At 41.6% G+C, this 21619-nt stretch overlaps 1 protein-coding gene across 5 annotated transcripts in view; it reads right to left on the minus strand.

Moving 5' to 3' along the window:
* Positions 1-21619, minus strand: part of RNF170 (ring finger protein 170) — a 58275-nt gene that overhangs the window by 34620 nt on the left and 2036 nt on the right. Inside the window, exons 2-4 of one of the 5 annotated variants that reach the window (XM_048851636.2) lie at positions 20011-20068; positions 11875-11915; positions 8113-8256 (exon numbers count right to left, since the gene is read on the minus strand). In XM_048851636.2, coding sequence (XP_048707593.1) covers positions 8113-8249 — 137 coding nt within the window. In that variant the 5' untranslated portion in view covers positions 8250-8256; positions 11875-11915; positions 20011-20068. Of the gene's footprint in view, positions 1-8112; positions 8257-11874; positions 11916-20010; positions 20069-21157; positions 21276-21619 lie in introns of those variants that run through there. The other 4 variants (XM_048851635.2, XM_048851634.2, XM_048851639.2 and 1 more) reach the window with 4 other exon arrangements.

Here is a 21619-nt window from a genome sequence, read left to right on the forward strand (position 1 = left end):
GGGGGTTCAGCCACCACTACCCCAGCCGTGTTGTTTGACTCCTTCAATGGAGATGGAGGCAATACGGAAGCAGGTTTTGGGGACGAAGAAGATGATGATGATGAGGAGGTTGTAGATAGCTCACAGCAAGCAAGCGGAGAAACCGGTTTTCCCGACAGCCAGGAACTGTTTCTCACCCTAGACCTGGAGCCAGTACCCCCCGAACCCACCCAAGGCTGCCTCCTGGACCCAGCAGGCGGAGAAGGGACCTCTGGTGAGTGTACCTTTTAAAATACTATACATGGTTTAAAAGCAAGCATGTGAAAGGATTACTTTGCCCTGGCATTTGCGGTTCTCCTAGATGTAGTCCTAAAGCCTTTGCAAAAGGTTTCTGGGGAGGGCAGCCTTATTGCGTCCTTCATGGTAGGACACTTTACCACTCCAGGCCAGTAACACATACTCGGGAATCATTGTAGAACAAAGCATTGCAGTGTATGTTTGCTGGCATTCAAACAACATCCGTTCTTTATCTCTCTGTGTTATCCTCAGGAGAGAGAGATATAATTCATGGTCACCTGGTTGAAATAGAGTGCTTTTCTTCAGGGGACACTCAGAGGAGCCCATTCCTGCTGGGCTGTTTGCCTGTGGCTAAACAGAAATGTTCCCCGCTGTTAGCCACAGGGAGGGGGGAAGGTTGAGGGGGTAGTCACGTGGTGGGAGGAGGCAAAATGCGACCTTGTAAAGCACATGTGCTATGTATGTAATGTTAACAGCAAGGTTTACCCTGAAAGAGTGTAGCCACTGTTTTATAAAATGTGTCTTTTTAAATACCGCTGTCCCTTTTTTTTTCTCCACCAGCTGCATGTGTTTCAATGATCACAGGATCTTCTCCTTCCCAGAGGCTAGTGAAGATTAGAAAGAAAAAAAAACGCACTCGCGATGAAATGTTCTCCGAGCTCATGCTGTCCTCCCACACTGACAGAGCACAGACGAATGCGTGGAGGCAAATAATGTCAGAGTGCAGGAAAGCACAAAATGACCGGGAGGAGAGGTGGCGGGCTGAAGAGAGTAAGTGGCGGGCTGAAGACAGGGCTGAAGCTCAAATGTGGCAGCAGCGTGATGAGAGGAGGCAGGATTCAATGCTGACGCTGCTGCAGGACCAAACCAGTATGCTCCAGTGTATGGTTGAGCTGCAGCAAAGGCAGCTGGAGCACAGACTGCCACTGCAGCCCCTCTGTAACCAACCGCCCTCCTCCCCAAGTTCCATAGCCTCCACACCCAGACGCCCAAGAACGTGGAGGGGGGGCCTCCGGCCAACCAGCCACTCCACCACAGAGGATTGCCCCAAAAAAAGAAGGCTGTCATTCAATAAATTTTAAAGTTGTAAACTTTTAAAGTGCTGTGCTTAAAGTGCTGTGTGGCATTTTCCTTCCCTCCTCCACCACCCCTCCTGGGCTACCTTGGTACTCATCCCCCTATTTGTGTGATGAATGAATAAAGAATGCATGAATGTGAAGCAACAATGACTTTATTGCCTCTGCAAGCGGTGATTGAAGGGAGGAGGGGCGGGTGGTTAGCTTACAGGGAAGTAGAGTGAACCAAGGGGCGGGGGGTTTCATCAAGGAGAAAAAAACAGAACTTTCACACCGTAGCCTGGACAGTCATGAAACTGGTTTTCAAAGCTTCTCTGATGCTTACCGCACCCTCCTGTGCTCTTCTATCCGCCCTGGTGTCTGGCTGCGCGTAACCAGCAGCCAGGCAATTTGCCTCAACCTCCCACCCCGCCATAAACGTCTCCCCCTTACTCTCACAGATATTGTGGAGCACACAGCAAGCAGTAATAACAGTGGGAATATTGGTTTTGCTGAGGTCTAAGCGAGTCAGTAAACTGCGCCAGCGCGCCTTTAAACTTCCAAATGCACATTCTACCACCATTCTGCACTTGCTCAGCCTGTAGTTGAACAGCTCCTGACTACTGTCCAGGCTGCCTGTGTACGGCTTCATGAGCCATGGCATTAAGGGGTAGGCTGGGTCCCCAAGGATACATATAGGCATTTCAACATCCCCAACAGTTATTTTCTGGTCTGGGAATAAAGTCCCTTCCTGCAGCTTTTGAAACAGACCAGAGTTCCTGAAGATGCGAGCATCATGCACCTTTCCCGGCCATCCCACGTTGATGTTGGTGAAACGTCCCTTGTGATCCACCAGAGCTTGCAGCACTATCGAAAAGTACCCCTTGCGGTTTATGTACTCGGCAGCTTGGTGCTCCGGTGCCAAGATAGGGATATGGGTTCCGTCTATAGCCCCACCACAGTTAGGGAATCCCATTGCAGCAAAGCCATCCACTATGACCTGCACATTTCCCAGGGTCACTACCCTTGATATCAGCAGATCTTTGATTGTGTGGGCTACTTGCATCACAGCAGCCCCCACAGTAGATTTGCCCACTCCAAATTGATTCCCGACTGACCGGTAGCTGTCTGGCGTTGCAAGCTTCCACAGGGCTATCGCCACTCGCTTCTCAACTGTGAGGACTGCTCTCATCTTGGTATTCATGCGCCTCAGGGCAGGGGAAAGCAAGTCACAAAGTTCCATGAAAGTGCCCTTACGCATGCGAAAGTTTCGCAGCCACTGGGAATCGTCCCAGACCTGCAACACTATGCGGTCCCACCAGTCTGTGCTTGTTTCCCGAGCCCAGAATCGGCGTTCCACAGCATGAACCTGCCCCATTAGCACCATGATGCATGCATTGGCAGGGCTTATGCTTTCAGAGAAATCTGTGTCCATGTCCTGATCACTCACGTGACCACGCTGACGTCGCCTCCTCGCCCGGTATCGCTTTGCCAGGTTCTGGTGCTGCATATACTGCTGGATAATGCGTGGGGTGTTTAACGTGCTTCTAATTGCCAAAGTGAGCTGAGCGGTCTCCATGCCTGCCTTGGTATGGCGTCCGCACAGAAAAAAGGCGCGGAACGATTGTCTGCCGTTGCTCTGACGGAGGGAGGGGCGACTGACGACACGGCTTACAGGGTTGGCTTCAGGGAGCTAAAATCAACAAAGGGGGTGGCTGTACATCAAGGAGTATTTCAGGCAGGACTTCACGGAGGGTTCCAATAAGAAATGGTGCACCTAAGTTATCGTTCTTATTGGAACAAGGAGGTTAGCCTGGCCTCTGATTGATACATGGCTAGATTTACCTCGCTGCACCTTCTCTGTGAGTGACTGCAGTGTGACCTAGAGGAATGAGTCCCCTAGACAGGGGAGGAGGCAAATGAGTACAAAACAAATCTCGTCTATTTCTTGTTTTGACCCACTCCATCTATCTTTTACATCTTTGGCTGGCAGCAGACGGTGCAGAAGGACTGCATGCCATCCACATCTCATGGCTGCTCGGCAGAAGATGGTACAGTACGACTGCTAGCCATCCTCATCTCTTGCCTGCCTGGCAGAAGATGGTACAGTACGACTGCTAGCAGTCTGTATCGCCTGCCCGCTCACCATAAGACGGTTCAATAGGACTGACTGCAGGACTAAAGAGAATGACCTGGTCAAGTCACTCCAAATTTAGTCCCTGCGCCCATGTCTGCCCAGGCGCTCCCAGCCGACGTGGCCAGGAGCACCTCGGACACGACGAGGACGACTACCAGTCGTATTGCACCGTCTGCTGCCAGAAGGCAATGGGTTGCTGCTACTGTGCAGCAAAGCCGTACCGCGTCTGCCAGCACCCAGGAGACATAGGGTGACGGTTACCTGAGCGGGCTCCATGCTTGCCGTGGTATGGCGTCTGCACAGGTAACTCAGGAAAAAAGGCGCGAAATGATTGTCTGCCCTTGCTTTCACGGAGGGAGGGAGGGAACGGGGGCCTGACGATATGTACCCAGAACCACCCGCGACAATGTTTTAGCCCCATCAGGCATTGGGATCTCAACCCAGAATTCCAATGGGCAGCGGAGACTGCGGGAACTGTGGGATAGCTACCCACAGTGCAACGCTCCGGAAGTCGACTCTAGCCTCGGTACTGTGGAAGCGCTCCGCCGAGTTAATGCACTTAATGCACTTAGAGCATTTTCTGTGGGGACACACACACTCGAATATATAAAACAGATTTCTAAAAAACCGACTTCTATAAATTCGACCTTATTCCGTAGTGTAGACATACCCTAAATGAGGCAAGAGTTCCTGCTTCATTCAATGTGCACTTCCTCCAGTGAAAATGAGACACTGCTCATATGGAATCTAATTTACCTATATGGTAACACTTTAATCTCCCCTGTTAAAAAGTTGGTCTCCTTGTAGGTTTCACCTCTTTTGGAAACACTGATGTCCCTATAAGAGTGAAAATTGTACGATAAACTAGACTACTGATATGCAATGACCAGATAACAAAGATACTGAAAAGCAGGTTAGATAAGCCAGGAGGGACAATTAGGTAGTTTCTGATATAATATTCTAGATTGTGTGGTTCCTTTTAACTTGTTAGATGAACTAAAATTTTACCATCTCAGCTCTGTCTATTGTGACAACTAACTCTCAGCTTTTAGAGAGGATGGCAGCAAGCTGACTAATTTGTCAAGATTTAGCTACTTATAAAGGCAAACTGACTTAACAAAAGTGTCATTATAATGATTGAATTAAATAGCTGGAACTCTTGGAAGATTTTAATATTTTTTTTCTCTTTTACTGTTAATAGCTTCTTCTTCAACAGCTCAGACTTCGAATTCACGCATTGATTCCGAACTGTCATTTGTTTTTCTTTAATAAAAAAGGGGAAAATCACCACATCCCTTAAGTTCAATAGACCCTCTCCTTCACATTCCACTTCTGCCCTCAAGGCCCCACTCAAACACACTGTTGCTCCCCACCCTGTACTGCTTCCTACTGTCTCCTGTCCTTCCCTTCCCTGGCACCCCTCTTTAACAGTTATGAACCCCACCCCAAGATTCCCAGTTTCCTCTTTCCCACGCTATACTTGCCACCTGCTCGTACCCAGTTTAAAATATTTTAAAATAAAATGTCTAAAACTGTATAAGTGCATGAGACAGAGGTATGGATGGGAAAGAGACTGGGCGAAGGGGAACAGATGCAGGGTATGGCAACATGGAGGGGTATGGTGTTGAGACACACATGGAAGAATATGAGTCTCATGCTCCTCCTCCCCTCCAGTGTTTGGTGGATAAGGAGAGAGGTACCCAAGAGGTTTACTGATTTAGGTGGGGACAATTGTGGGGTCTGGGTAAGGGAGTCAGGGTGCCTACTATCCTTCAAACTCAGGAGCTGAATCAGCGAAGGATGCTGCTTAATGAAATGCATCCTAGAATACTCAAGGAGCTGACTGAGGAGATAGCTGAGCCATTAACGATTATCTTTGGAAAATCATGGAAGACGGGAGAGATTCCAGAAAACTGGAAAAGCACAAATACAGTGCCTATCTATAAAAAGGGAAATAAGGACAACCCGGGGAATTACAGACCAGTCTGCTTAACTTCTGTACCCAGAAAGATAACGGAGCAAATAATGAAGCCATTAATTTGCAAACATCTAGAAAATAATAAAATAAGTAACAGTCAGCATGGATTTGTGAAAAACAAATCGTGTCAAATCAACCTGATAGCTTTCTTTGACAGGGTAAAAAGCCTTGTGGATAGGGGAGAAGCGGTAGACTGGGTATATCTTGACTTTAGTAAAAGCTTTTGATACGGTCTTGCATGACCTTCTCATAAACTAAGGAAATGCAGCAGTTTTCAAATACATGAAAGGTTGTTACAAGGAGGAGGGAGAAAAATTGTTTTTCTGATTTAACCTCTGAGGATAGGACAAGAAGCAATGGCTGCAGCAAGGGAGGTTTAGGTTGGACATTATGAAAAACTTCCCGACTGTCAGGTTGGTTAAGCACGGGAATAAATTGCCTAAGGAGGTTGTGGAATCTCCATCATTGGGGATTTTTAAAAGCAGGTTAGACAAACACCTGTCAGGGATGATATAGATAATACTTAGTCTTGCCACGAGTCCAAGGGACTCATCTAGTGACCTCTTGAGGTCCCTTCCAGTTCTATGATTAACTCTTTAAAGAGGTATGCTGGCTTAAAGACAACCTTAAGCACAGAAGCACTGAACTGCTCTGTGTTTCAATCCAGTTTGCTTCTCCAGCAAATAACCATTAGGACACAAAGGCGGATCCAGTGTGCGTGTTCTGTATGCAGCCCATTGCATTGTACAAGGTATCAAACTGACTAGCTCCCTTACCCAGGCCATCAGCAACTCCCATCGTAGCCATGTATCCCTGAAACGCCAACTCCAAGCAAACTCTGCCTGCTCCAATATTGCTCATCAAAATCCCTTATTCTATGCATGCCTCCTTATGCTTCCCTTCTTCTTTCCTCCTTCATACTTCTATTACCTTCCTTTTTAAAGTTAAAAACATTTCCAAATTAAACTTATCAAAATGTTTAATTTATTAAAGATAAACCTTTTAGATGTTAAACATTTAAATATTTGTTTATATGTAGGACTTCTGATTTTAGGTTTTAACCAATAAACACTGAAAAAACACCCAGTAAACACACACAAATAAATAAATAAAAATGGTTTTTATCCAGTAAATACAGGAAACAGTTACTTGTCTCTAAGGGCTTATCCCCAATGAAGCAGTAATGAGAACTATGGGGGTGAGACTTTTAAATCGCACTTACAAGCCACACGTGAATTTGTCCATGTAGACGCTGCTAGTGCACACTAAATGTTCCCTAGTGTGCTTTAATGAAGTGCTGTTTGAAACAGTACTATGTGAAAGCGCACTAAGGAATATTACAAAAAGATTACTAATTACAGTATATACTACTGCAATGAGTAATGTATATACTGTAATATACATTACTCATTACAGTATACATAAAGACAAATCCCAGAAATCCCCCCAATTTTGGACATCTACATAAAACTCAAAATTACTAAAAAGTAAACCCTGAAAAATGAAATTAAAAATTCTCCAAAACAGAAGCCCTATTTATAGGTTTATACATTTAATTTATAAAACTAAAAACTTAAATGGGCCAAGTCACAGAAGAGGCCAAAGGGACTGGGAAAAAGGAGACTGAGGAGACATAGGATGAAGACAAGAGGGAGTCTTTCAGGGGTCTGAGGAGCAAAAACTAACCGTCGCAGGAGGGACGCACAGTTAAAATGCACCCCTCTTCTAGGATTCCTTTGATACAGGAAACTGTACAGTGCTTGTTCTACCCCATGTGCTACTTCTGAACTGCAGAAATGCTTCTAAGCCCCACCATCTAGTCTACTCCCTTAGTTCCTCCAGGTTCCACTAACATGCTCCATAGCTGTCCCTACCTCCAGCTCTGCCCCTCAGACAGCTTCCCTTGCCAGCATGCACATCTTTTCATGCAGAATTCAGTGATGGAAATCCAGTGCATGATGAAGTTTATTTAAAATTTTTCTCCTACATTTCCCTGGCTGTGAAACATCTCCTATGTTCAAATGTCTAGAAACCTGCATAATGGCATGCAATCTGAAGTGTAGACAATTAATTTGCTGAAGAATCAATAATAACTTCATTACTTTGTATAGAGCAATTCTGAAAATCCAGACACATTTTGATTACCTGGCACATAAAATTCTTTAATGCTAAATTTATAGATACCTTAGTATTTGAAACATATTTGCAAACAAATCAGTCAGTCCATTCAATAGTTTAAGGGAACTAAAACTAGGATTTATAACAGAAGTGTAACTACAACCTTAACTACGGAGTCACTATTAACATCTCTATAAGTAGCAAGTGATTGTGTTATTAGCTATGCAGGCCATGAATTTAGCAATTTCCATTCTCAGGGAATGTTGGACCCTATTCAGTTTGACCAGCTGAAGATCAGGAAAAGAGTTTGGCATCATCCCTGGAAAACTTGTCATTTCACTATGGTTATGGAATGAACATCAAACTGTGTCAAGCAATCTGCAATTAAATAAGATATCTAGACTGAGATATCAACAATTTATTTCAACATCATGGAACCATAATTACTTTGCACCATAATGCAAATACTCAATTTAACCGAAAAAGTTAAAACTTCACAATAATGTTGGAATGCATGTATTGATGAATTCCTATCAACATTTTCTCACCTTAAAAGCATATACACCAGAGCAGCAATGAAAGTGAAACTGAGCGCTACAGCCACCAGTACCTGGTCACTTATTCCTTCTATAACCGAATCATTATCTAGTTTCAAACTCTGAACTTCTGCTTGTTGACTGGCCATTCCAGGTCTAAAACATAAAAAGAACATATATATAATATATATATATACACACACACACACACACACCTCTTGAAACTATATATAATTTATTGCTTGGAGTATATACCAAAAAAAGCGAAATGGGAGAAAGAAGTTGAATTTGACCATATATACACAGCTTGTTGTAGGGGTTTGAACTAATGCCATTATAATACCAGCAAAAGGTTTAAATGATTGGCTGCTGCCTAAAGTGTTAAAATTAAACAAGATTTTTTTTAATCTACCAGATATATTACCTGGGGATCTTTGATAGGAGAGACTGCTTGATTTGACGTGTTCCAAATATAGCCTAATTACATCAAGTATGCATCCATAATCTGGAGTGCTAGGGTGAGCCACGGGTTCTCAGACTTTTTTATAGTATAGACCACAACTTAACAGATGCAGTCTTTTGGACCATCCCCTACCTATGGCAACTACAGGTGGGATTTTCATATGCTATATATGTCAGCCTAATGTTGCTACCATTGAAGTCAATGGGAGTTTTTGAGAAATCCACCCTATAGCATTTACTTACCCAAAAGAATGTTAAGTAGTATTAATGGGGGGATGGGGGAGGAGGTAATCATGCCTCCTACTCTTGTTCTTCATTGTATCTGCCCTTCCTACATGTTCCATTTTCATCTGCTGGAAACATGGACATCTAGCACAGCACACCCAGCCACTTTCCTCAAACAGCAAGTGCTCCTCAGAGCAGTTTGGAAGCCTCTGGGCTAAGCCTTGAAGGAAGAGGTCATTTTCAGATTACTTCTTGTTCTAACCCTTAACATACCATTTGGTTTTTTTTTTTGTTAACTTCATATGGCAAAGGTCAGAGTGATTTGTCTTTTAGAGATAACGTTGACTAAACTACAGCTGGAGAGGTAAACAAAACAAAATTGGCTGCAACCAGCTGTTAAATCACTCATGCGGCAATCAAGAAGGGCTCTGACCCACAGCTGTGAACATTATGAAACTACCCAGAGAAAATGAAGCTGGCTTTGGGAAAGGAGTGACATATTTACAAAATATCATGCTGGAGCTGTGTTCCATCACAATTAAAGTTTTAAAAATATTTTTCCTTGATGGTAAATGTGGACTCTTGGAGACAAAATCTGAGACTAATCTAAACTTGTATAATTTATATATTCTTCTACCTCTCTCTCCAGCCCCCTCAGTACATACACCACCATTTTAGGACTCCCTGAGACTCATATCCATTTACCACCATGTAACTTATACCTCCTTATACAATAAATCATTTCAGAATTTGGCCCTTAATGTTTGGAAAATGCCAGCAAGGAAGTTGTTAATTAGCCCTAAATACACACTAAATAGAAAGAAAGAACACCAAAGTCATGGAGATTAGTGTGCACCAGTAATGGTATAATCACACTTAGAGGAAAGCATACCCATTATTCTGCCACAAATTCCACCAGTCTACTACTGATAGTCTCAAAAAACATCTTTTCACCAAAACTCAATGTGGACCATGAAGGTCTGTTCTTTTGTCAGTGTGGGGAATTTACACGCTAGCCTCCATTTCATTTGTGGGAGCTAACTACTTCAGTTTCTGTGCAGCAGTGAAGAAAGACAAGCCAATGCATTCTGCTATCCCAGTAAGTGGATGAGAGATGATATTTTTAAGGACTAGAAGAATGGGGAAAACTTACCAAGAACGAAGGGTCGATTCCTTTCAATGTTCCTATATACTGGCCTTCCACAGTGAAAAACCAAACGGAACGAAGCATACATGAAATAAGTGAAATGACAGTTTCTAAGGGCTTGTCTTCACTATTGGGGTAAATCAACCTAAATTATGCTATTCCAGCTAAGTGAATAACGTAGCTGGAGTCGACGTAGCTTACGTCAACTTACCGTGGTGTCTTCACTGTGCTGCGTTGATGGGAGACACTCTCTGGTCGACTTCCCTTACTCTTCTTGGGAGAGCTGAACTACCAGGGTCGACTGGAGAGCACTCAGCCATTGATTTAGTGGGTCTTCACTGGACCCGGTACATCAACCTCTGCTGCATCAATTGCAGCAACGCCGATCTCCCCTTAGTGAAGACAAGCCCTAAGTAATCCTAAAATATGCCTCAACCTGAACAGAGACCATAGCTTCTGTAACTATGGTTGTAACAGTTCCCCAGCTCTACTCGGCACTGGTGAGGCCTCAGCTGGAGGAGTGTAACCGGTTCTGAACAGCACATCTCAAGAAAGTTGTGGACAAATTGGAGACACTCCGGAGGAAAGCAACAAACACGATAAAAGATTTAGAAAATCAGACCTCTGAGGAAAGGTTAAAAAAACTGGGCGTGTTTAGTCTTGAAAAAAGAAGACTAAGGGGATTTGATAAAAATCTTCAAAAATGTTAAGGGCTGCTGTAAAGAAAATGGTGATCAATTGTTCTCCATGTTCACTGAAGATAGGACAAGAAGTTGCAAGAAGATAGGACAAGAGTTGCAATCTCTGCACTGACAGAGATTTAGGTGAAATATTCGGAAAAACTTTCTAATAATAAGTATAGGTAAGCACTGGAATAAGCTTCCAAAGGAGGTTGTGGAATCACTGTCATTGGAGGTTTTTAAGAACAGGTTAGACAAACACCTGTCAGGGATGGTCTAGACATACTTGATCCTGCCTCAGTGCAGGGGGAACGGATAAGATGACCCTTTGAAGTCCTTCTACCCCTACATTTCTATGAGTCTATAATTTTTACTTATTATAGTTTTTCCCAAACACCTGTGCCAAAGTCTGTTTAAATTTTTACAGAACATCTTTTCCAATGGTACCAAACCAGGACTCTCAGAAAAATCACAACTAAAGTAAAGTTAGAATTCACACAATAGACTTCATATATATGAATATATAAAAAAAACCTCAGGTCTTTCTTTATGGACAGGTCCAGGTCCTATGTCCTACCCCACTTAAATAATACTTTCATCAGACTATGGTGCCTTAGGCTTAATTATCTTGCAGCCCCAACCACCATTTAATAATGATTTTAGGATAGGAATGACCAAGAGAAACAGTACTGGTCAAGGGAATATGTGGGAAGTTATTCGCGTATAAGGTAGGGTGTGAATTTGAAACTCTATAGTTATACCAGCATAATGCCCTGTGTGGACACTCTTATTCCAGTATGAGTGCCTTTTTTCAGTTTAACTTAACTCTTTCAAAGCAACATAAGCTAAATCAGAAAAGGGCACTCTTGCACCAAAATAAGAATGTCCACATGGGAAGTTTTACCAGAATAAAGTATAGTGATGTGACTATACTGGTGTAATTTTATCTGTATAACTTCCTGTGTAGACAAACCCTGAGGCTGCAGTGCTAACCAAGTCTTTCAAGCACCAATGCCTTGGGACTGAGGGACTGGGCTCCCCTCTCTGATGGGCTGCTCACGAAGCCCAAGTTCTGTCTTCTTAGCAGTTATACACACACCATGTTTCTGAAAAATCATTTTCTGGAAATGGAGGGGCGAGCTTGACAGTCCATAGCATGAAACAGTTTATACTCAATGTCTCCCTCTTGGGTCACATTTCCCTTCCTCTCCCCAAGTCATAAAGGAGTTCAAATGTGTTCCCCCTACATAGAATATGTACCTGTACTGATGATCAGCTTCTCTGGACGTGATATCATGTAGCTGTTAAATAATATTAAGAACAATTTCACCAAGAGATATCAGTACTGGATCTTGACCAAGATCTTTCTAAACGGATTTGTTGCAATTGCTGGCTGGAAGTGAAGCAAGAATTATACTGGGTACCATAAGAATGGCCATAATGGGCCAGATCAGTGATCCATTTAACCCAATATCCTGTCTTCCGACACTGGCCAATGCTAGATGCTTCAAAGGGAATGAATCATTTGAAGCATAGTATAGTTGGAATTATGTTTTCCAATGTGCATTACTTTGCATTTATCAACTTTGAATTTCATCAGCCATTTTGCTGCCCAGTCACCCAGTTTTGTGAGCTCTCTTTGTAACTCTTGGCAATCTGCTTTGGACTTAACCATCTTGAATAATTTTTATCCTCTGCAAACTTTTCCACCTCACTGTTTACCCCCTTTTCCAGATCATTTATGAATATGTTGAATAGCACTGGTCCCAGTATAGATCCCTGGAGGACCCTGCTATTTACCTCTCCCTTCTGAAAATTGACTATTTATTCCTACCCTTTGTTTCCTGTCTTTTTACCAGATCACCCATGTCCACATGTTTGCTGACCCCCTCAAAGAATTCCAATAGATTAGGGAGGCATAATTTCCCTTTATAAAAGCTGTGTTGACTCCTCCCCAAGAAATCATGATAATCTATGTGTCTGATAATTCTGTTCTTTACTATAGGTTAGTCTTACCAGACTAACTGCAAGAATCACCTCTGGAGCCTCTTAAAAACTGGAATCACATTAGCCATCCTCCAGTCATCTGGTACAGATGTTGATTTAAGTGATAGGTTATACACCACACTTAGTAGTTCTGCAATTTCATGTTTGAGTTCCTTTAGAACTGTTGGGGGAATACCATCTGGTCCTGGTGACTTACTACTGTTTAGTTTATCAGTTTGTTCCAGAACCTCCACTACTGACATCCTAGGCTGGGACAGTTCCTCAGATTTGTTATCTAAAAATGGCTCAAGTGTGGGAATGTCCGTCACATCCTCTGCAATGAAGACCAGTGCAAAGAATGAATTTAGATTATCCGCAATGCCTTTGTCTTCCTTGAGTGCTCCTTTAGTCCAGTTGCTCCATTAATTGTTTGGCAGGCTTCCTGCTTCTGATGTACTTAAATTTGTTACTGTTAGTTTTTGAATCTTTTGCTAGATGCTCCTTAAATTCTTCAAATGAGACCAACTACCCAAGAAGCAAGGTCAGAGACTTTATCTTAGGAAAAGTGTGCTAATGTTTGGAATGTCTGACACTACCTTTTTCCATCTCTCTTCTGAAATAAAGATTCTCTTTGATGATAACTTGAGATGCTGGAGTTTTGTGTGGGTTGTAATTGGTCTGTTCACCTGTCTGCTCAAGCTATGTTTCTGAAGGCTTTTAGAAATGGCTTCTGGGCCCTGTGTAACATGATGAAGTAAACCTGACAGGGCAGACATGTATCCCTTTCACTTGAAAGGAGGGATGATACTTGAAAGGAGTCAGTTGTGAACACTCATGAAAAAGTTATGAGTCCAAAAAGGGAGCACTATATAAAATGCTGCTTCTTAGAGCACAAGCTGAAGTATATCTGGGTAATTCTCCCCAAACACATCTTCGACAGACCTCCAGGAATTTTATTTTCATATTCTAAGCTTGGGAAGACAATACTGGAATGATGGATTTCAGTATTTCTCCCTGTAATATTGATTTCCTTATGGAGTTAACAAGAGACACAAGATCTGAAATAGGGTGTATGCTATTGTTTCTTTGTACCACAGAGATTCTTGTGACCTTTTCAAAATCTCTCTCTCTCCATGGAACTGGTTCTAGTGTTCCAATGCGTAAGAGATGGGCTAATTCAAATTTCATTTTCTGATGCGATGGAAGGTCTTGTTGATAGCATTGGTTTATTTTAATTTACTTTGGGGGAAAGGATAAACTTATCCCTGTGATAATGAGTCCACCCTGATTTTCTCAAGCACCCATTTTTTGAGATGACTCACTTCTGGATGAGGCCCCCTCCACTCTGGTAGAAGGGCTGGGATATGCCCAGACTTGGGAAACCCAAAAATCAAGGGAAGCTTTGTGGGTTGTATGGTTTCCCAGAGAATCCCTGCCTTGATCTTCCAACTCTGAGGAAAGGCAGCAATGGCCTCCTCCTAATGTATAATATCTATGCTGGAAGAGAAGTGACTACAAAGGGAACACTTGCTGAAATAAGGTGGTTTGAATAGAGAAGCTTCATTGGAAGAAGGGAGAGACTTATTCCCCTTGTGTAAAGCCTCACTGACGGCTTTGTCTCTTTGTTCCCCAAAGAGCTTATCAGCAAGAAATTTGGAAGGATATCAGATGTTAGCCTGCCATTCCAATTTCTTCAAGTGGTGTTATAGGTCCCTTGGACCATGTCTTTGGAAGTTTTGAACATATAGGAAATCAGAGTCAGGTGGAACAACAGCTCTGAAAACATTGCTAAGGAAATCAAGTTTAAAGTAGTTTTATGTAGGATTTACTTTGCCTTTTTTGTGTATGTGTGTATGCTTCAATGGCCTTTCAGTTGAGCACAGAGCTGCACCCAATAAGACTGCAGCCAATATTCACAGGGCTGAGGCGGCTGTATACAAGTTTAGTCTGAGCAATTAACTTATTCTTTTGTCTATGGGTTTGGCAGGAACAGACTCTCAGCTGGTATGACTATGCCCTTTACTAAGGAAGCTACAGCAAGCTTAACCTTAGGCAGAGTAATGAAGATCTTTTAGTCCTTATATACAAGTGACTCTTGATGGGGAATTCCCACTGTATCTTAATCACAGCTCTTCAATTTTGCAAGGTTCTGGTTGTTAATCTTCTGAAAACATAAGCACCTGAGAAATTAGAGCCCCTATTTGTGCATAATTCTTGGAAACTTAGTTGAGAACATGAGGTATCTGGCTCAAAGGCCCAGCTTTAGAGATTTCTCCTTTTCTTTTGAGAATCTAGAGAGGAGATTCACTCATGAGAAGCTTTGAGACTTTCTGCTGTCTCTTTAACACCAGTCCCTGGGCCAAAACCCTTGAGAGAAAAATGAGGGTGTGTGTGAAAGGATTATTTCACTCCATGCTCTGGGCTGAGCGGGGACCAATTGCACTGAATGAGAGTTGAGCTGCAGCCACTAGCAACTCACTGGCATCAGAAAGGTGGCAGTAGCTGGCATCCTTCATGGCAGCTGTGGCCTTGCAGTAAAACAGCTTGTGGGATGGGCTTGTTTAATAGCTTTCTCAACAACTTCAGCATGGACCTTGCCTATACGTTGACCGGGAACAGTTATTTCTTCGTCCTGGTTGATAGAGGAAATCATTCCTTCTCCTGAGATTCAGGAGACTCCAGTGAAACTTTTCTGCTTGCTTTACAGGCTGTGGGATTCACGGGGAGCAGCAGGGAGGCTTTGAAAATCTTAACCCCTAGTTCCATGCCTCTGATTCTGGCCAGGTGTCAGGGAAGAAAGCTTCCCTGAGGCCTGCTCAACTGTCTTACTGTAGAGCTGGGTTTCTGTGGCCTACTGTCCATCTGCCATTTCTCAGAGGGGAGGAGAGATTACATCTTTCAGACCCTCTCCTGAAAGCCAAAAGATTTTCTAAATTCAGCAGTTTTGAGGCGAAAAGCCTTGAAGCCACTGAAGAAACAGTGATGTTTAGTTAAGAACACTTCAGAAATCTTGTGAAAGCTCTGCTGCAAAGGGAGACTTGAATTCTGCTGTATGTGCTGCTTGGAAGGCAAAAAATTCTGGGGAGGTCTTCCTGAGGGGCATCCCTAAAGCCAAGCTCAGAGCAAAGATCTTGGTTGCCTCCAGTTGCCATACAGAAGGGGTTTGCCCATTGTAAAGACTGACTGACAGGAAGGGAACTGAGAAACATCAATTTCTAAACTCCCCATGGTCCAAGTTAAAACTGACATGTTGTTTGGAAGTGAAGTATGTATGTTATGGGAGATGGATGTGGGTAAGGATTAGGGGTATGTAGGAGACTGAATTAAATTTAGATTTCAGCCTCTCTACTTATTTATTTTTACTGAAGTGTCTCAGGGCTCTCCTAGAGAATCAGCAATGAGTTGACATAAGTAAATAAGGTTTGTATTCAACCACTTTATTAAATTCTTGCAATGCTCCATTTTTATGCAAATTACTTTTTTAAAATGATATTTACCTAACCTTTTCAGCTTAACAATTTTAGTTGAACGAAACTAACTGCAAGACCATGTGTTTTTCAGATGCCAAATAATCCATTTAAAAGACATTCTTCCTTCTCTGTGTTAAAAATTTGTTCTCATCATTTCTTTATGATGTATAAAGGAGGATAGAAAGGTGTTTTTAAAATTTGTTCCTTCTCTTTTATACTAGAAATTCAGTTCTTGTTTATGCTAGTTTTCATGGAAGACTATGGATGACTGGTAAAATTACTTCAGAAAAAACCAAGAAAGTGAAACTATTAATTCAGAGGAGAGGTAACTTTTACTCAGACTTTTAAGAACTGATTGTTAAAGAGAGAGTCTCCCAACTGATTATTCAGTTGGATGGATGTCAAGAAAAAACAAAGATGCATTCCCACACTGCCTTTCAATTAAGGAATGAGAAAGCTCACAATCCTCCAGCAAAATCAACTTACAAACGACAAAAAAACAAAAACCAAACAAAAAACAGCGAAGTTATTTTGTAAAATAGCAAAAAATTTCAGTCCCTCTTTAAACATCAAAAAAGAAGCAAAAAGGACAATAACCAATTTTTTAATAGCCAGTCCTCTTTAATCTCCTGGTATTTCTAATACAAAATAGCAGGGCTCTCCAGTGAGAAAAAGAAAAGAAGAAATTACCTTATCTTTTGCACTGTGACCCAACTATGTCACAATTGGTTTTATCAGGACTTAGTTAAATAGCAGACAAGCAGATACCAGATGCAGTTGCACCATGAGTCTCAATGATTATGGAATGGAACGATACATAGACAGATTGGTAGGGACTGGAGTGGTAGAAGGGTATAAAGTAACATAATTTATCTGGGCAAAATTGTCATTACAAGTTACCAGCTCAGGCACAAATTCTTGCCTGCTCTTTATCATGGTGACTCAGATTGATGATAGTAAAACTAATGATAATTTACTCTCTTGTCAACAAAGAATTATTTGCCTTAGGCAAGTAGAATTTTTCAAGGCTGATTTAATTACTGTCAGGCTAAAAATTCACATTGGTCACAAGTTATCTACTTGATCTCCATTGCTCCTTTCCCAACAAAGGAATATCACAAATAACAGCATGTTAAATTACAACAGTGGCTTTTATTCTTGGAAGCGCACACAGAGGACATTGAAATTTAAGGGCACAAAGGAGCATGTTAATGCAGATGTATTACCTCATCATGCTTCTGAACTGCCAGCTAACAAAAGAAATACTATCAAGATTCTGTTTCATATGGCACAGCTAGAACAATGCCACATAACACCACTTAGGAGGACACTAAAAATGAACTAGTGCTTGCCATAGTATGTGAAATAATTATTGCTGGCTAGACAGACCAAAATATTCATGATTTTCTACATTTTCCATATATTTTAGTGCCTCTTACTTCACCAGGGATGTCTTATCTGCTATTATACTTCCAAGAGAGATTACAAAGATCTTAGACACAAGGGTCACATAGGTACAGGAAAAATGAAGGACCTTATTATGGCTCTGCATGATGGTCTAGAAATGACACACTGAGATAATGGCATGAAAAACGAGTAACCAAGAAATTAGTAGGTCACATACATCTGTTGACTTTCAGGGCATAGTACAGGGCTCATCAGTTTGCTCAAATCCCTTTCTTAAAGATGGATTTGAATTGATAGTGTCCTTTTAAGGATTTGTTGAGGGTGAATAAGGGGAAATTATTTACCTGAAATTGTGTTTCTCAGAAGACAATATTCTGACAGGATTCTTGCTCCTGGGCTTTTGCTTCTTAGTGCAAGACTGGTGGAATACCCTTGGCTCTTAAACGATTTACATAAGTGAGGGTAGCAGTAGCAGGGCACAAGCCCAGGCCCCCCTAATGGCTGTTGCATGCCAACTCCTGCTGGTATAAATACTGTCCTCTAAAAGTGCTAGTCAGTTTCTTTGGTTGCAAAGGAGATGAAGCTCCCAGGATAAGACAATGCAAAATGATTTATCATGACTAAAAAAATACATATCAAAGAAAAATGTACCAGGATAACAGAAAAATTAACTAATCCAAAAAAGAACTGGACATTAACTCTTGTTGTCCTCATAATAGGATTAAAAAATAAACAAGAGTTTTGGAAGGAATATAATCCCACAGCGTTTATCTAAACGGAAATGGAACGAAATTAAGGTTCAACTCACAACTATAATTACTTATCAGTGCAAGTCTGTGCATGGATACTTTTATTTTCTATTTTTATATAATTTAAGTCAATTTTTATGGACAATAGGGCACTTTTTCCAAAATAAGAATATGCACATATGGATTTACACTGATATAATTAAAAATGTGACCTACAACTGATGTAGTTATTTTGGTTCCTTTTACTATGTAGACAAGCCCTCAAACTCTGGGGGCATAAACTACCCTTTAAATATTGGGGGACAGGTGGAAACTTTACTTGGTGCCAGATTATCCCAAATCTTCCTACTGCAAGGTTTCTTCCTGTGAAGCACTGGCCACTGTCGGAAGTAGGATACTAGACTAGACAGACCATTGGTCTGATCCAGTCAGACAATTTCTATGCTCCCTTAGTCCACTTCATGCAGAATCCCAGGGACCTTTCAACAATTAATGCATAGAGAAGGGCATCACTGGGTTAAGTACATGAGCATAGGAGAAACACTGGCAGGACAGGAACTCCAGCACTACCTTGCAGAGGAATCTCAGAGGAGACTCTAGCACACTTACTGCTTGTATAATCTGGTGTCAGACAGATCAATCATTAGGCCCTGAAACTTACCTGACAAGCTGGTATCACTACTACCAAAGGAATTTCCACATCAGAGATTAAAATTCACAGAAATAAATGGTTTAAAAGGAACTTTCATCAGATTGCCAAGACTACATTAAGACTGCATGACATAGAGGGCTTTTTAATGGGAAGTTTTAAAAGTATCAAACCTTGCATGAATCGGATGCCAAGGGGCTACAGAGACCCTGGTCTATCTTCCAGTAGCTCATGATATGTCAATAAGATGCCTAATATCCCTGGCTCACACTTTGCCACTTCCTTCTGGGCGAACATTCTTTAAGAGCTGAGGAAGATCTGCTGGTATCAAGTCTAGGAACTAAAAGCCATGAGCAAGAATTCTAGCAGATGGCATCTTTAGAGAATGGAGGGTTATCAACTGATGCTGTCTATATCATAGGCAGTAGGGATTTGTTGATTTTGACTATGTAAACATGATGAGATGTTTGCATACCAGGCATGTGTTTACACATTTAAGTAAAAATAATATAAATAAGCTTCAATATTAAAGACTATTTTGTTAATTTTTATTATACTTAATAAAAACTGCAGACAGTCAAACTAAAAGGAGGAAGGACAACATCTGAAACAGTCAAGCAACAAGAGCAATTTTTAAAATAAGAGTAATTTATTAATTGCCAAGATAAATTCTGTGGGAAGAATAAAACGAATACTATTTCTTCGGATAGTGTGTTATTAAGTGTTCAAGCAGTGAGTATTAATAGTATCAACATTACTGGGTAACTACTTTAGAGATACAGCTACAATACTTCTGACATTACAGTATTAAATAAGTCATCTTAGCTGGTGCAATCAAATCTATACCAGCACTTTTGGTGTCACCGAGACCTATGCTGTCACCATGATCCATGTGAAACACTCACTCAAGGGATGAGCAACTGTTCTTAGAGCCTCTACCAGTCTCAGATTCCCACTGACCCCTGAACTCAGTGTATTTGTGAAAGAGACCTTTACAGCGTTGGTAGCTTTACCAGTAAAGTGGAAATTTTCCTGAAAAGCTGAGGTTCTTCAGCTCTGCAAGTGCAGTTTTACTGGGAGGGTGTCCTTTGCGTCCACGTAAAAACCCTTAGGACTGACAATTCCATACACTTACCTACTGAACTAGGTCTTTGGGAAGTCTGGGGTCAGTAGCCTCTGGGAAACATCTTTTCCTAAAGGAGAAAGAAGAAAGTAGGTATTACTCTCCTGCTGGGGGAAGAGATACTTCAGAGGGTGAAAATGTTGCAGGGTACAAACACCCCTTCCTCTCCAAGAAGAGTTTCAAAGACTGAATCCCTGAGAGAAGATACTACAGAACTAAAACATTTTGTTAGAACTGAAAGACCTCTCTCTCACTGTATGGGTGAAACTCTGCAGACAGCTTGCAGCAGACAGACAAAACCAGTTTCAGTCCAATTCCTAGCTAATAGGGTGTCCACATCACATAAGTCATCATAATTGACATCCTTTTTGGCTACCTCAGCAGACAGGCTAAGGATTCAACTGGTTACTAAGACTGAACTTCCCGCTCACCCCTCTACATATTCCCCCCACCCAGTGCAGAGTTGAAACATATTGGGTAGGCAGGGTGGGGAAACACTCAGTCACTGCCTATACATTACCTGTTCTGTGGGTAAACAGGAATTCACTGTGGACAAACAAGACCTTATCAAGAAGATATGAAGCAATTTTAAGAATGAGAAAAATATCTGACAAATTCCTCCTTTTAAAAGCCACTCTCACATTCTCAAACTATATTACTTACTAGTAATAATTTCTATGAATATACTGTCCTCATAAATCCACAAACTGTGTTGTGAGATAGTTGGAACAATTTAAAAGCAGTTAGCTAACTTGGGGTGTCCTGGTTCATTGCCGAATGATGACAGACTGAATCCCTAGTTCCTATTGACCTGCCCAATGTAGATCCTATGGAGAAGCAAAGAAGTAGAGAGGATGGGTGTTTCTCTGCGGAGGCAATATTTTCAGAGAATACTGGTTACTTATAAGTAACCTACTTTTCTCCCATGCAAAACTGCCTTCACAGATTCCTAATGGAAAGGGAACGGTAACTCAGCCTTCCTGAAACAAGTATCTATCTCAGCATTAAATGATCTTAACTGGTCATTTCCACTATTTATGTAAAAATATTACTTTCACATTTTTAAAAACATTTCTTTATTGAACTGAACAATACAAAGACTATATAAATACATATAAATGTCAAGCATCTCTTTGATTTGACAAGCTATGGGTCATACCTGCAAACACCACTGAATGCATCCGATGAAGTGAGCTGTAGCTCACGAAAGCTTATGCTCAAACAAATTTGTTAGTCTCTGAGGTGCCACAAGTCCTCCTTTTCTTTTTACGAATACAGACTAACACGGCTGTTACTCTGAAAACTACCAATATACTGTTCAGCACTCCTGTTACGGCAGTTCCATGGAACTCAATAGAAATATACAGGCTAATAAGGCCAAGAGCCAGTAGTGGTTATAAGGGGCATGCCCTGTCAATGTCAAAAATTGAGTGTGAGCAAGGACCCTGGCTCTTTGAGCTCCACGGGCTGGGAACCTAGTTTCTCAGAACAGTTGACATCTAAAATCATCCAAACTGGAGTTCTGAGCTGTACCATTTTAGGCATCAGCGTTCCCTAATTAATGTTTATCGACTGGACTGGGAGATGGAAAACAAAGAACCAAATAGACCAGGTTTTCTTA

Source organism: Caretta caretta, chromosome 5, assembly GCF_965140235.1.
Source record: "Caretta caretta isolate rCarCar2 chromosome 5, rCarCar1.hap1, whole genome shotgun sequence".
Taxonomy (NCBI): Eukaryota; Metazoa; Chordata; order Testudines; family Cheloniidae; genus Caretta; species Caretta caretta.